The following is a 13,305-nucleotide window of genomic DNA, read 5'->3' as shown; positions in this document are numbered from 1 at the left end:
TTTTACTTATAAGAAGAAAAAAAATAATGCCCCTTCCATAAAAAAAAGATACCATATTAACCATAATTAGAGTACCACATTTTCTCCTTTTCTTCTCACCATTTCACAGCATCTACAGCTGTCAAAAGGCAACATTCCTGCATTCAAAAATATACTTAACCTCACTGGTTTATTCACTTCAATTATTATCATAATATTATATTAGGTAACTAAATTTTGAAGCTTTCAGCATGCTTTACTCTGTTCAGCAATGTGCTTATGATCTTTAGTATGCATATACATATACATATGCACACACATATAGGTCATTCATTCAACAATATATATGATAAAGGCTCTGTGACTTTATTATATAGTAGAAATAAAACATGTACCAGTCACATTTAAGCTTCTTCTAAGTTAAAGAGCTCTCCTAACAGCCCTAAGTAGACATTTTATACACGATGACCAGCATCCCAATTGGCCAAATCTGATTAGACCAGGGATAAGCACTTGACAGAATCACAAACATTGCTGACCCCCAAAGGGAAAACAATCATATTTCATTCTAGCCCCATAGGCTAGAAGAGGAATGGAGGAATAATGTATTGGAGAACATAGCAGTGGGTACTGGGAGAAGAATAAGGCAAACAAAAAGTAGTACAGATGGAAAGGGAGATAAATCACTTTGGTGGTTCAACCCTTTAGTAAAAATTAGAGGACTGTGGCTACTAGGGTCCCTGGAGTTGATTGGAGCCAAATTCCTTATCAACAAGGCTCAGTCAAACAAATTCCTATTCACAGATTATCGTGTGAGCCCAGCCTCCTGTTTTGATGCTTACAATAAACTTGCATTATTTGGTTACTGTTCCAAGTCACCAAAAGCATACATGAATGCAACTTTTAATGGCCTATTTTAAATCTCACGCATCTGAATATATCCAATATACATCTGAATATACTCCATCTGTTTACATGAAGATACATGAAAGAAATCAACCACCACTGTAAAAGAGTGAATGCCTTTTTCAAATAGCAACAAGTATTTGCAGAAGTGACCAGGAGAATCTTATTAGAAGACTGATTCATACACACACACACGGTGTTCATATTCCTGTGCTAATGTTGAAAATGATTTTCTTTTATTTGATCAATATGATATCAAGTAGTTGGCTTATGTGGGCTTTATTATGGGATAACTAGGTCCTTAAATTGGAATATGCAGTCAATATGTCAATATGTCTATCAATGATCCTCTGAATCAACACATTATTCAAATGTGTTTTTTTCTAAAACATTACACCTAAAAATAGCACATGTGTAATCTCTACACTGAGCAAGCATGACTCAGGGAATGTAATCATACAGCACTTTTTTCCTCCCATTTATATTAATTGGGGTTAGTTTTTTTGTTTTGTTTTTTTTTCCTGTTTCTGGATTAAAAACCCAGTAATTCTGGTCACTGTTAAGTGACCTGAGTTCCTCCAGTGAGTAATTAAAAGGCTCAGTGTCATTTAATAGTCAGAACTTTGAACTTTTCCCCACTTTTTGACCATCTCTAGATTGGGAAACTTACAGCCAAGGAAAGGAGAAGAGTCAGTTTCTTCTCTTCTTTGTGTTTTTACATCTCCTTTCTCAGAGCTTCTGACACCTCCAGGGTTGCAACAGAGCAAGTGAGAATAGCTAAAGCAGGAGCAAAAGGTTCTCACTGGCCAGGAACTCTCTAGAACTGGCATGGTACTCTGACTGTAGCAGGAGTAGTCAGCTGAATTTTCCACTTGTCCAGCTTCATCAGTTCTTTGGAGACCCACCCACCCATCCCACGACTGGGGATTTCTCACCTTCCTTTAACATGAGGAATACACTCTCCTCCACCTCCTTCTTCCTTCTTCCAGGCATCTGACCAGACCTCTAGCTCTGTCTCTGGTAAGTTCTTTCCAGCCATGCAGGAAGCTTGCTTGCTCCTCCCCCGCTATCTCTCTCTTTCTGTTAGTCCTTTCGGGCTGCTATAACAAAGTACCACAGACTGGTTGGCTTATCAACATTACGTCATAGTTCTCGAGTCTGGGAATTCTAAGATCACTGCACTGGCAGATTTGGTGTGGTGGCTGATAAGGGCCCTCCCCCTGGTTCACAAAGGATACCTTCTCCCTGTGTCCTCACGTTGACGGAAGGACTAGGAAGCCCTGTGGGGTCTCTTGTGTAAAATCTCAGCCCATTCACGAGGGCTCCAGCTTCACGACCTGAGCATCTCCTTCCCAGCAGCCCCACCTCCAAATACCATTACGTTGGGCATTAGGATTTCAACAACATATGAATCCTGCGGTGGGGGGGTGGGGGGGGACACAAACATTTAGACCATAGTGATTTCTCTTCCTCTTCCCCTCTCCCTCTCTCCCTGCTTGGATAGAGTCCCTAGAAGCAAACTTTGCCATAGGCTACCCCAAACCACCACCTCTTCTTTGGCAATTTTATCCACAACTAGCCAGTCCGTGATTTGTCATTTCGATTTCTTAGGTAGAAAGGCAGACACCCAGTTCTTCCAAGTAGTTCTATTAAACCCCTTTTTCATTGGACTTGAGGCTACCTCCTTGAGAAAAGATTGGGGCTTACAACACCATTAGCAGCTTTCTCCAATAATCCTCTTTTTCCACTCTCCTAGTTCTCAGCTTCTCTAACCTCTCCTAGGCTACAACAAGGTCATCATCTCAAGGTTTTATACCATCTTTTTCTTTTTTCCTCCGAAGTTCTACATACTGGTCCTAGTAGTAGCAATTGTATTTAAGCCTCAGCTGAAAATGAGACATCAATAGTGATACTTTAGCATTTTTACAGTATCTGGTTTTGATTTAAGTTGTCACTTATCTAAAATCAGAACATAGCATAGCCTCTGAGTAACTACAGCTATATAATATAGTATTTTATAATTATGTTATAAATAAGAATTTTATTTATAATACTTTGAATATAATCATGATATGAAAAACCTAAATGGTAAGTAAAATGGTTTTCAGAATACATAATAAAATTGATGAATTAAACACAGATCTGTTCCTCACCTATTCATGCATTCATTTCCTCCCTTAGAAATATAATTATTCAATGTCTGCTGGACAATAGTCTAATGATGGGCAAAGCAAGTTGGTCCATTCCTTCATGGAGTCTGCAAACTAATCTATTATAAAAAGAGTATCTTTTATATTGCATAACTGTTAGGATGTTTGGCAAGAACTGACATAGTCTCAGAGCACGGGCAGGAATGGAGAACAAATAGAGAAGAAATACAGCAACTGATGAACAAGACAGTAGATCAGTGAGAGCCCAAAACTGATCATAAATTGATGAAAAGAAACAGGAGGAACCCATGATGTACAGAGCCAATGCCAAGATGACTTAGTAAACACAGGAAATTATAATAAGGCGTGTGGTTAGTACGACTACTGGCGGAACAGTTGTCTTTGGGTGAAGAGTTGTAATTCGAAGAAAGTTACGTAAACATATTTGTACCAAAATATTATTTTTTGATGAAAAAGACCTATTATCTCAGCAAGGAAAAAACTGTGGCTATCTGACAGGACATAAGTGTGAATTTGTGCCCAACCACTGAATATTGCTTAGAAGTAAAATTGCCAGTGGTTATATTTTTTAAATATATAGTTTGTTGATTTTTGAGTTGAAGAGAATATAAGCCTTATTGTAATACAACTCTTATTCTGAGGGGAATGATGAATATGTTTACTTAATTACACATTTTCAACATTTTAGAACCAGCTGCCTATTCACAAAAAGGACATGTCAGTTTTTAAAATGTCTACAATGCTGGAAAAAAAAAATAAGGCAAAGAAAGCCAAAGGAAGATAAGGAGAGAAAATATGCAGGCTAGTTAGTATACAAAAGGCATGCCTGTAAGTTCTTTATGATTTCAATACAAATTTGACTCTGAACTTACTAAAAGCCAAAGTAAAGAGGGAAGCAGGCTAGGTTATGAGAGTCATTGCGTCCATCATTAAAAACTAAGCAGTTGCTCAGGAAAAATGAGTTAAATCCATGGATCCTTTTCCAGAAGACACTTTTGTAATGAAACGAATGTCCACCATGAAGTTAGAGTAGACAGAGTTTTATGGAATTCTTCTATTTTCTTTCTTCCTTTCTCTCTCTCTCTCTCTCTCTCTCTTTAAATAACATCCCTGTGCTGGTTAGATCTAATTTTTGGATAGACCCCTTCCCTTTCCCCTGCTGCAGGGATCTGAACGCTTTGGGATGAGTTTTCCCAGGCTCTGAGTCAGCAGCCTGCGTGCTGGGTTCAGACAACCAATGGAACAACTGGTAGGAGGGCAGGAGGAAGGGAGAAGCCATGGTACTTCTTACTCTGTCTTCAGTAGTGCCCCTGGCTGAGGTTACATCCCCACTGCCAGCCCAACCCCTGCATTTGTGTATGCAGAAAGTTCCAGCTCCCATCAAGTTACCCCAACTCCCTTTCTCCAGCGGAGGTTTAGTAATGGCTCCATTTTGTTGTTCATCTCTTGGCTACCTCAGTGTCCCCTGATTGGCCTCTCAGTTTTTCATCACTGATGGAATTATTTCCCTACTTTAAATGCCCTCTGCTTTAAATATTTAAGGAGTTTTCTGTTATGGTTGGATCCTGACTGATGCAATCATTCATTATAAGACAATGCTATATCTTTCACTCAATTCACTATAAGTAATTTTACATTGAGAAATACCATGGAAATTGTTAGTATCTGCATATGACACATCCAGAGACGCTTATGCAACAGTAAATAGCAGACATAGAAGGGTGTAGAAAACAAATTCCCACGAGTCATTCAGATGTGATATTCAGAAAGAGAATTATAATTTGCCAACCTCAATACATGTGATATTTCAGCACATAGATTAAATGATGCATCTTCAGTGGTCATGCTCCCTAGAAGATCCCTAGAAATGCACATGTGCCAACACCTTGATGGTAATAAGTCAGTGTAACCCAGAAGGAATATCCTTATGACCTAGTATCCCTCTCTCTCTCATCTACCTACAATCAACAAACATGATTCACCTAGGATTGTTCTTTACTGCCAGGTATGGAAGACATATGTGGAGGCTAATATCTAATCTTCCTCTTCCAGTTCCTCACTTCTCTAAATATGTTAACTAGGGAACCCTTTACAATTCAACATATATGCTAATGATATATCAAGCAACAAAATTTAAGTTACCCAATAGCTATATGACATGAGTGGAGATTTTCCCAAAAATTCAGAATTATTAAGGCCTGATAAAAAAATATTTTCTTATCATTTAACTTACTAACAACACATTCTGGCTAGAGAGGTCATATGCAAACTTACCTTAAAGAGAGAGGTGACCTTTTAGAATTGCCTGATATATGGAATGCAATGTGTTTCAATAAAAATACTCAACTGGGAAGCTCAGTGATGCAGGGGACCAAATACTAGCAGTGCTTGTCTTAGCCCCTGACAGTTATTTCAGTCCATAAAGCAAGTTTATTTTATTCTGATGTCATTAAAAATTTCAATCATATGGCTAATGCCCTAGTTTTTATTACACACACACATCCAGCAATCTTTGCATCCCAATTTGGCTTACCTGGGCTTTCCCAAGAGGGAGAAAATACACTGGCTGGAGTCTTTTAGTCTCCACAGTAGTTACGGTTCTTATTATCAGTTATTAAAGCAGCACCATAAATTTGCATTACAGTATCGTAAATCTGAAAACGTGCACCCCCTCTGTGAAGGGGTTGCTGGTAAGTTATGTTTCTCAGCTTGTAAGACTAACCTTAAACGATAGAAAAATCACAGTATGATATTCCCTGTAAGACATCTTTCCCAGAAGATGCGTCCCACCAACATCCATTTCTTGCATGCTTACCTGAAAGACTTCCTAATATCTTCTGCTTGGATTGTCTTGAGAATCTCTTGGTATAACTGAAGATCAAGTGTTCCTGAAGACGTAGCATTTGAAGAGCAATTTTTATGTGTGTAATAGCCTATCAAAATTCCAGAAATAAATAAAATGATTGCTGTGCAAAATATTTTTAAAAGGCGGCAAAAGTTGCAGGGGTTGCTCTTTGGTGCAGATCTTGTATAATGGGTCACATAGTCAGACTCTTCTTGAAGTCGCTGAAACCTTCCTTTGGGTGAAGTTGCTGGTTGAATGGGATCAAGATTGAGGTCTGTAGTCTCTGAATTCTCCAGGTTCTGATTCTCAGCACTATCTAGCTGGAACTGGTCAAAACCAGGCTCCTCCAGTTCCTTTTCCATGTCCCACTCTAAGTCAAGGGCAGTGGCTTGGAGGTCATCATTGTCTAGGTACTGTGAATGTCCTGGAGCTCTTCGATCTGCATTGACCTTCTGATAGGCCATCTTTTTACCTGTGAAAGTAAGAGCAGTATATTTTCTGAAAATAAATCAACAAAGAAAACCTCCAAGGTGAAAACAAAACAGTCATCTATATTAGCTGTTCATAAAATTTTAGTGATTATAATCAGGGGAAATACTTCATTCCTATAGAAAATCATATATTAATTATTTAATCTTATGTTTTGCTGTTGATGTTTACTATAGGAAAAAAAGACAAACAATAAATAAAAGTAGAAGGCACCTGATGCAAAAGCTATGAGAAGACATAAAATACACACACACAGACAAACACACACTATTCTTTTGAAGTTCAGGAGAATTAAAGTCACAAATGCACAACTGCATTAGTGACAATGTATTACAATGAAAGCCAAGTTTAAGCTTATACATTTTCAAAATCACTTTTAAGAAAAACTGAGGACCGAAGCAATAAAGTGTGATTTGTTAAGTTAAGGGGGGAAAAAAGACCCTGGGATCAGTTACATTACCAGAGCTAATTTTAAAAACACAAATTCAGGGTAAGAATGAGAACAACAAAATGAAGTAACACCTCTATAGAAATCCAAGAAGCAAAACATGGTGTATTGCCTAGTCACGAGTTATCAGAATGACTGGAAAACTTTAAGGCTGCCATAGAAAGCCAACATGTTCCATGGAATTAGTGGCATGAATTGGCCTGGCTCGCTGAACTTTAAGTAAAAGTCTGGGATGGCATCCATCCAAAGAGGGAAGCCTTTTGCCAGGAGAGGAGAGTTTAGTTTCATAACCTTGCTACTGAGTGGCAGATGGAGGCTTTTCTCCCCTACACAGTTTTGGATGACAGTTTGTTGTATCCTGCAGAGCAGTATTAGGAAAACTGGACTAATTAACTACAAGTGGTCTTCAGTCTGTATTCAGTAACACACTGGTGTATTGTAGTTGCACATTAGGAGTATTTATACTTCAATTTTCTGTGTATTAGATTTGTCATCCCAGCTAGATTCTAAGGTCTCTCACTACGTTTTACGATTTTTCTATGGACCCCACTGTGGTGAGTGGAAAAACAGAGCTCAGCTGACAACTGATTTGCTAAGTGTCTTAGGGCGGGTTGTTAACAAGTGAACTCTAATGAAAAAGATACAAACAAAGACTTCATGAAAGGGAGTGGCATTATGTACAGAATTATGGGTATATACAATTCCAATCCTGGCTGGCAGAGGTCCATATAAATTAAAATATCCTGAACATTTAAGAGAGTTCAAGTACAATTAAATATTAAACTTCACAAAATAAAAATTCTAATTCTGACTAGATTTCTCATCTGCTACGATACCATTTTTGATTTCTTCTTGTCCAGAGCTGATTCAATAAAGATGAGTACCTAATACATATCAGGTACTGGGATAGGCAATGGAAACAAAGATGAATGGGTCCCTATTCCTCAAGTAGGGAATGATTCAATAAGAGTGACGGACATTTGAACAAACAAGTATGTCACATAAAATATGCAAAGCACAAGGGAGACTCAGGGGTGACAGACTCTAGCAGAGAATATGGGAAATAATTCCCCACCCAAAGTTATTTCTGAGGTACTTCTGGAGAGAGAGGAGGAGTTAAACTAGGACACACCAGGGGTGTGAGAGGAGAGCAGCCAGGCGGGGGAAAATGTATAAACACACGGAGGAATACAAGTGCACGGTGCATGGTACGTGGACCATTTGAAAAACCCAGACTGGTGTGCGAGCCAGAGTTGGAGAAAAAGCTAGGAAAGGGTGACCGTAGGCAAAAGGCTTAACTTCTTTGCAGCTCAGGGTCTTCATTTGTGATATGGGCATAGTGATAATATAAACATCATAGTGCTGTCACTAGGAATAATTGAGACAGTGAACCTAAAACATCCATTGAGTGTCACGAAGGCTATATAGGTTTGAAGGGATATTTCTGGTATTAGAGGAGAGAGGATTGTCAAGGATGGTTGGAAGAAATAAAATTAATTAAATAATGCAGAAGAAATTATATAATTCTGCAGGACATCGTGGAGAAGGGGGACAGCTTGCATAATACACACACATGTACACACACGTATATGATAGGTTTTTGTTTGTTTTTTTGGTTTTTTTTTTTTTTTTTTACAATTAGTCTACGTATTAGAACAGCCTCAGGAGTGATTCTGCAGACCCCTTTTGTCCCTCTCTCTTTTCCTTCCTCTTTTCCCCTCCCTTTTTTCTGCTTGGCCTGGTTTCCATGATGATTCAAGAAAGTGCATTATTTGAATTCTGTCTTTGGTCACATCAAGACAAGCAGAGAAAAGGAGTGATATATGGAGTTAGTGATAATTATTCAGACAGGTTAGGAGATGGTTGATTAACTGACAGAAGAAGACTTTAAATCATACTTGGTTAAAACAACAACAACAAAAATAGTACCAGACAATACTAGAGAACAGGAAAAACCTGAAGGCAGTAGAAATAAAGTATCCTTTAAAATCCATGATTCTAACCTCTCTCATATTACAGAAGAGGAAGCTGAGGTCCAAAGTTGAGTCATTCTTTAGGCTGAGAAAAGTGGTGTTTGGGGACACACAAGGTGATTTGTGGTTTTATAAAAATATGAGATTAATAAGTTAGTGGTAAACTAATAAGTTGTGGGGCTAAATACCCTACAATCCATTTTTTTTAATGTACATTGCAAAATACTGCAATATCTTGGCAGTAGTCAATTTTTTTTCTTGTTTGGCTTAAATATCAATCAATTCCTATCTTGACATGATATTATGATATTTACTTCTCTAACTGTTCAGTTTATGCATTATTGATTTACTTAGACACTATCTCAATATAGTTTTCTAGATTTTTTTCCGCCCATTTTAATGACTCAGAGTCTCTCTAAAGGTTTTGGGGTTTTTTTTGTTTTGAATTGAATTGTAGAGTGTGTTTTATGCTCAAGAAAGACTTGGCACACAGGAGTTAACTACAGAAATGTGAAATCTCTAATTCTGACCTCTAATACAAACATTCAAAGTCATTTCTCTACAAATCATTTACAAACCAACTGCAGTGATGAGGAAGAGTTTTCATTTCTAGCCTGACAATAGGTATTCCATCATCTGTACATCAGCAATTTAACGCTTTTCAAACATCAGACAGAGCCATCAATTAGAATGTAATGCAGATACAGATATTAACTCCTCACCATGATGGATGTCTGCCTGACACCCTTACTACCACTTTTGGACTCATTACACATTTATTAATTTACACTAAATTCTATCTTCCAGGAGAGCAGTATCTGGGTAGATCAAGCCACTTGATGTAAAAAAAAAAAAACAAAAAAAAAAACCCAAAGTATTTTAGGAAAATTTCCAAGAAAATAAGTATGTGATAACACCTATAATGAAGCATTTAACCACTTATTTGATAAATTTATATTATAAATCCATTAGAAATTCATTTCTTTAAAATTATCTTGCCTTAAGGAAAATAGTATAGCTTTTTACAAAAATATAAACCTCTGCCCTGACAGCTTTGTTTCACTTAAGGTAATTAAAATGAACTCCTCAAAAATTAAACTGAGTAACAAACTATTAAATAAAACTAATAACATATTTAAAGTATGCACCAATTATGTCATTTGTCCCACAAAGAATGTAGCTTTCTTTAAAAACGTACTCCCCATGAGGTCAAGTAAAGGAAATATCACACTTTTTTCAACAGAACTTTCAAATTCCCACAACGGAAATTTTATATTATAAAAAGAAATCTTCAGCAAAATCAGCATGTCTTAGGTATGATTGCATAATTATGCCAAACTTCATATATTTTCTGTAACTGATGTACATGATTCATTTAATTTATGTTGTCATATTATTTATAGCTACCCTATATGAGTAATTTAAAAAATACATGTAGTAGATTTTAGAATCTACCACATGAATGTTTCCCTCAAAAATATGTACTTAAGTGTAGACCAGTCATAGACACTTGCTACATTTCTTAAAACAGAAATATTTGTAGCATGCATACATTCTATATTATACTTTTTTTTATAAAATGCAATTTTTATGAAAAGTACAATACATTCCCCATGTTTTCAACATATCTTATTTGCTTAGGTGAGATCCTTTCCCACCCAGGCCCACAATAAAGGCTAAATTGTTATTAAAATTCAATATACTCAAACATTTATCATTTATATACACTTATTCTTTTCTAAGGAAAAGAAAGCAAATACAAGATGAACTAAAAGGTATTTCTTCTACACTATGACAAGCTTAGATCAATAAAAAATGAAGTAATTTTACTAAGCATATGGGTAGTTTAAAATAAATTGATACTTCCGAATGCTTTGTTTCACACATTTTTACTGGCTGAAACTAAGTAAATTATGTAGAAATAAAAGATGAATACAGAAATAGGCTGAAATTTCAATATAAAAAATACAGTCTCTGGATGCTGCAAATCTAACTTAACACAACAGCTGGCAAATATTTTAGATGATAAATACATGTTAAACAAAAATTTCATTTTAATAAGTTATATATTACAAATGTCACTTAGAAATATGATTATGACACGTTATCTTGCTCAGCAATCACAATGAGGGAATTTATTACATGAATGCCCTGACCTTATCGATCTCTAAATTAGCAGACTCTATAGTCAGACTACCTGGTTCAAGTCCTAGCTCTGCTATGTAATTTAGACCAGTCACTTAATCTTTTTATGCTTAAATCCCTTATTTGTACAGTGGAAATAATAAGAGCACTGCATTTGCAGCATTACCACGAGTAAATGATATAAATTATTAAAGATGCTTATAACAAGGCCTAACATGGTGTAAGTGATCCACTAACAGAGCACCACCCCGGAAATTCTATAGAGTTTAAGAAAATAGAAGGATTTGGAGCTTACAATTTTAAAATACAGACTTAACGAAATTAAATTATGACCAGAGGGCTTAAGTTTCAATAACAAGAACCTGGAGATAATGAGGGATGGAGCAGCGCGCTCAAGCACTTTTGAAGGGGAAGCATCTGTTCATCATTAGCTGTGGTTCAGATAGATAGAAGTGTGGCTAATATGTACATAAAAGTCGTTATTACATTTTACTTGCAACCACCAATTCTATATCTTGTTATTATAGAGCTGAGTTTCTTTTCAGTCAATTTACAAAAACAACAGAGCTTTTCCATAATGCTCAAGAATTCAGTTTAACAGTTCCAGGAATTAGTGATAATTAATCATGAACATGGGTTATATATGTTTTTGGTAGAGCACCATGTTTGTCATAGGTGGTTGACTTGATCCACTGACTATGATGATACCGATAGTATTTCAACTCAACCAGTATAAAAGACTGTATAGATCTTATTAGAACTACGAACATATCTAAAGGCTTTTCTACTTGTAAAAGTTATTTTACAAAATAAATAAATGAGTCTGGCAGATTAACTTGAAAACATAAGGCAGAATCTCAATTTCCGATGACAGTTCTATGATCGAATCTTTATTGTACAATGGGGAAAAAATATATTCATATAGTGTTTCCTGAAGCTTTGAATATCAAATCATTTGCTGGTTGGAGCAGATTGATTTGAGGCAAAGGCATTTCTTAGAAGTGTCGGTGCATCATCAAAAGGTATTCATTATGCACCTTCGTGCAGCATTACTTTAGATGCTGCAGCAGTGAACTAGGAGTGCCCAGAGGAATTTTTAAATTTAAGTTTAAGGATATTCCTTATAGGCTGAAAACACTTGATATAAATTTTTCAGTATGAACCTAGTTTGTACAAATAAAGCCCATATTTGTGGAATAATTTTTTGTTGTTGAAAGCTTTAATGGTCTCAGCTTGAGAGCAGGGCCAAAGATAAAACTATAAAAAGAGTAATTCAGAACACTCTGTTCTCTAACTTAATTTTTCGGTATAATGAGATTATTTTTCCCATCTAGTTTTGTGAAATGGCCTCAGCAATTGTTACAGTGTCTGGAAAGGTGGTTAAGAATGCCTTATTGCAAATTTGTATATTAACTGCATAAAAGAAATGACAATAATTGTTGTTCATGCTTCACTAACTGAATAAAGAGTCTATAAAGGGGAAATTATTATCTGTGCTTTATTTTTAGAAAAAAAAATTAGGCCAAGCCTACTCTGAAACAGGTAATAGCACACTGAATTTAGGCAGAGCAGATCATCAAGCTGGAGAGTATAAAATTAAAATTTAACTCTGAGGCCTGAGTTACCTTGATCTCTAAATGACATGTAAAAGGTGTGCTTCTAAGATGCCAAATTAATGAGCTTTAAATTGCAAAATGCAGTCAAAACCATCTGAGGGAAAATTACTTGATGAAATCCAGCTAGTTTGTGTAAATGTGTTTTATATCGCTTGCATATGTATGACCACCTGCCAGTTCCCTGAGTGGGCCTGCCTTTCTTTGGGTACCTGTGTGTAACAGCAATTTGTGTAACACACTCTAACTGAATGGTTAGTTGGGCCCACCTGAGACCTCCTGTATTTACAGTAAGGTTTTCCAATATTAGAATGATATAATTCAATATAGAACTTGGCAAAGAGAAGAATTAATTTAAATGACCTGAAATAATAGAGTACACTCTATGGGTTACTTGAACAGGTAGATACTCTATATAATACTAAGTGTTCAGACTATCATGGGAGTTTCAATTTCCGCTAACATCACAAAACTCTATTTAGGGATGTGTTAACAGTTCCATGACTCCTTTCCTGGTCCTTTTAGTGTCTGATTTCCCCCTAGATTCTAAAGAATCTTCTGTTGTTTTCTTCCTGGTCATCATTTCCATTTACAGTAAAGTATTTAGAGTATTTATTTACTTCTACAGAATTTACATTCTTTTCCCCTTCAGAGTATGGATGTGGCTTACATTAGAGATGCACATACATGAGATAAATGACACCACAAACCATAAAATAAAGAAGAGTAGCGGGAA

The 13,305-nt window shown here is 36.3% G+C and overlaps 1 protein-coding gene across 10 annotated transcripts in view; it reads right to left on the bottom strand.

Annotated features, from left to right (window-relative positions):
• Positions 1–13,305, bottom strand: part of NAALADL2 (N-acetylated alpha-linked acidic dipeptidase like 2) — a 1,495,600-nt gene that overhangs the window by 796,675 nt on the left and 685,620 nt on the right. For all 10 annotated transcript variants that reach the window (XM_059922024.1, XM_059922026.1, XM_059922019.1 and 7 more), the window contains one exon: positions 5,872–6,373. In XM_059922024.1, coding sequence (XP_059778007.1) covers positions 5,872–6,365 — 494 coding nt within the window. In that variant the 5' untranslated portion in view covers positions 6,366–6,373. The remainder of the gene's footprint in view (positions 1–5,871; positions 6,374–13,305) is intronic.

Source organism: Balaenoptera ricei, chromosome 4, assembly GCF_028023285.1.
Source record: "Balaenoptera ricei isolate mBalRic1 chromosome 4, mBalRic1.hap2, whole genome shotgun sequence".
Taxonomy (NCBI): Eukaryota; Metazoa; Chordata; class Mammalia; order Artiodactyla; family Balaenopteridae; genus Balaenoptera; species Balaenoptera ricei.
Note: the sequence above shows the minus strand (reverse complement) of the source record. Positions and strands in the feature narration are given on the sequence as shown.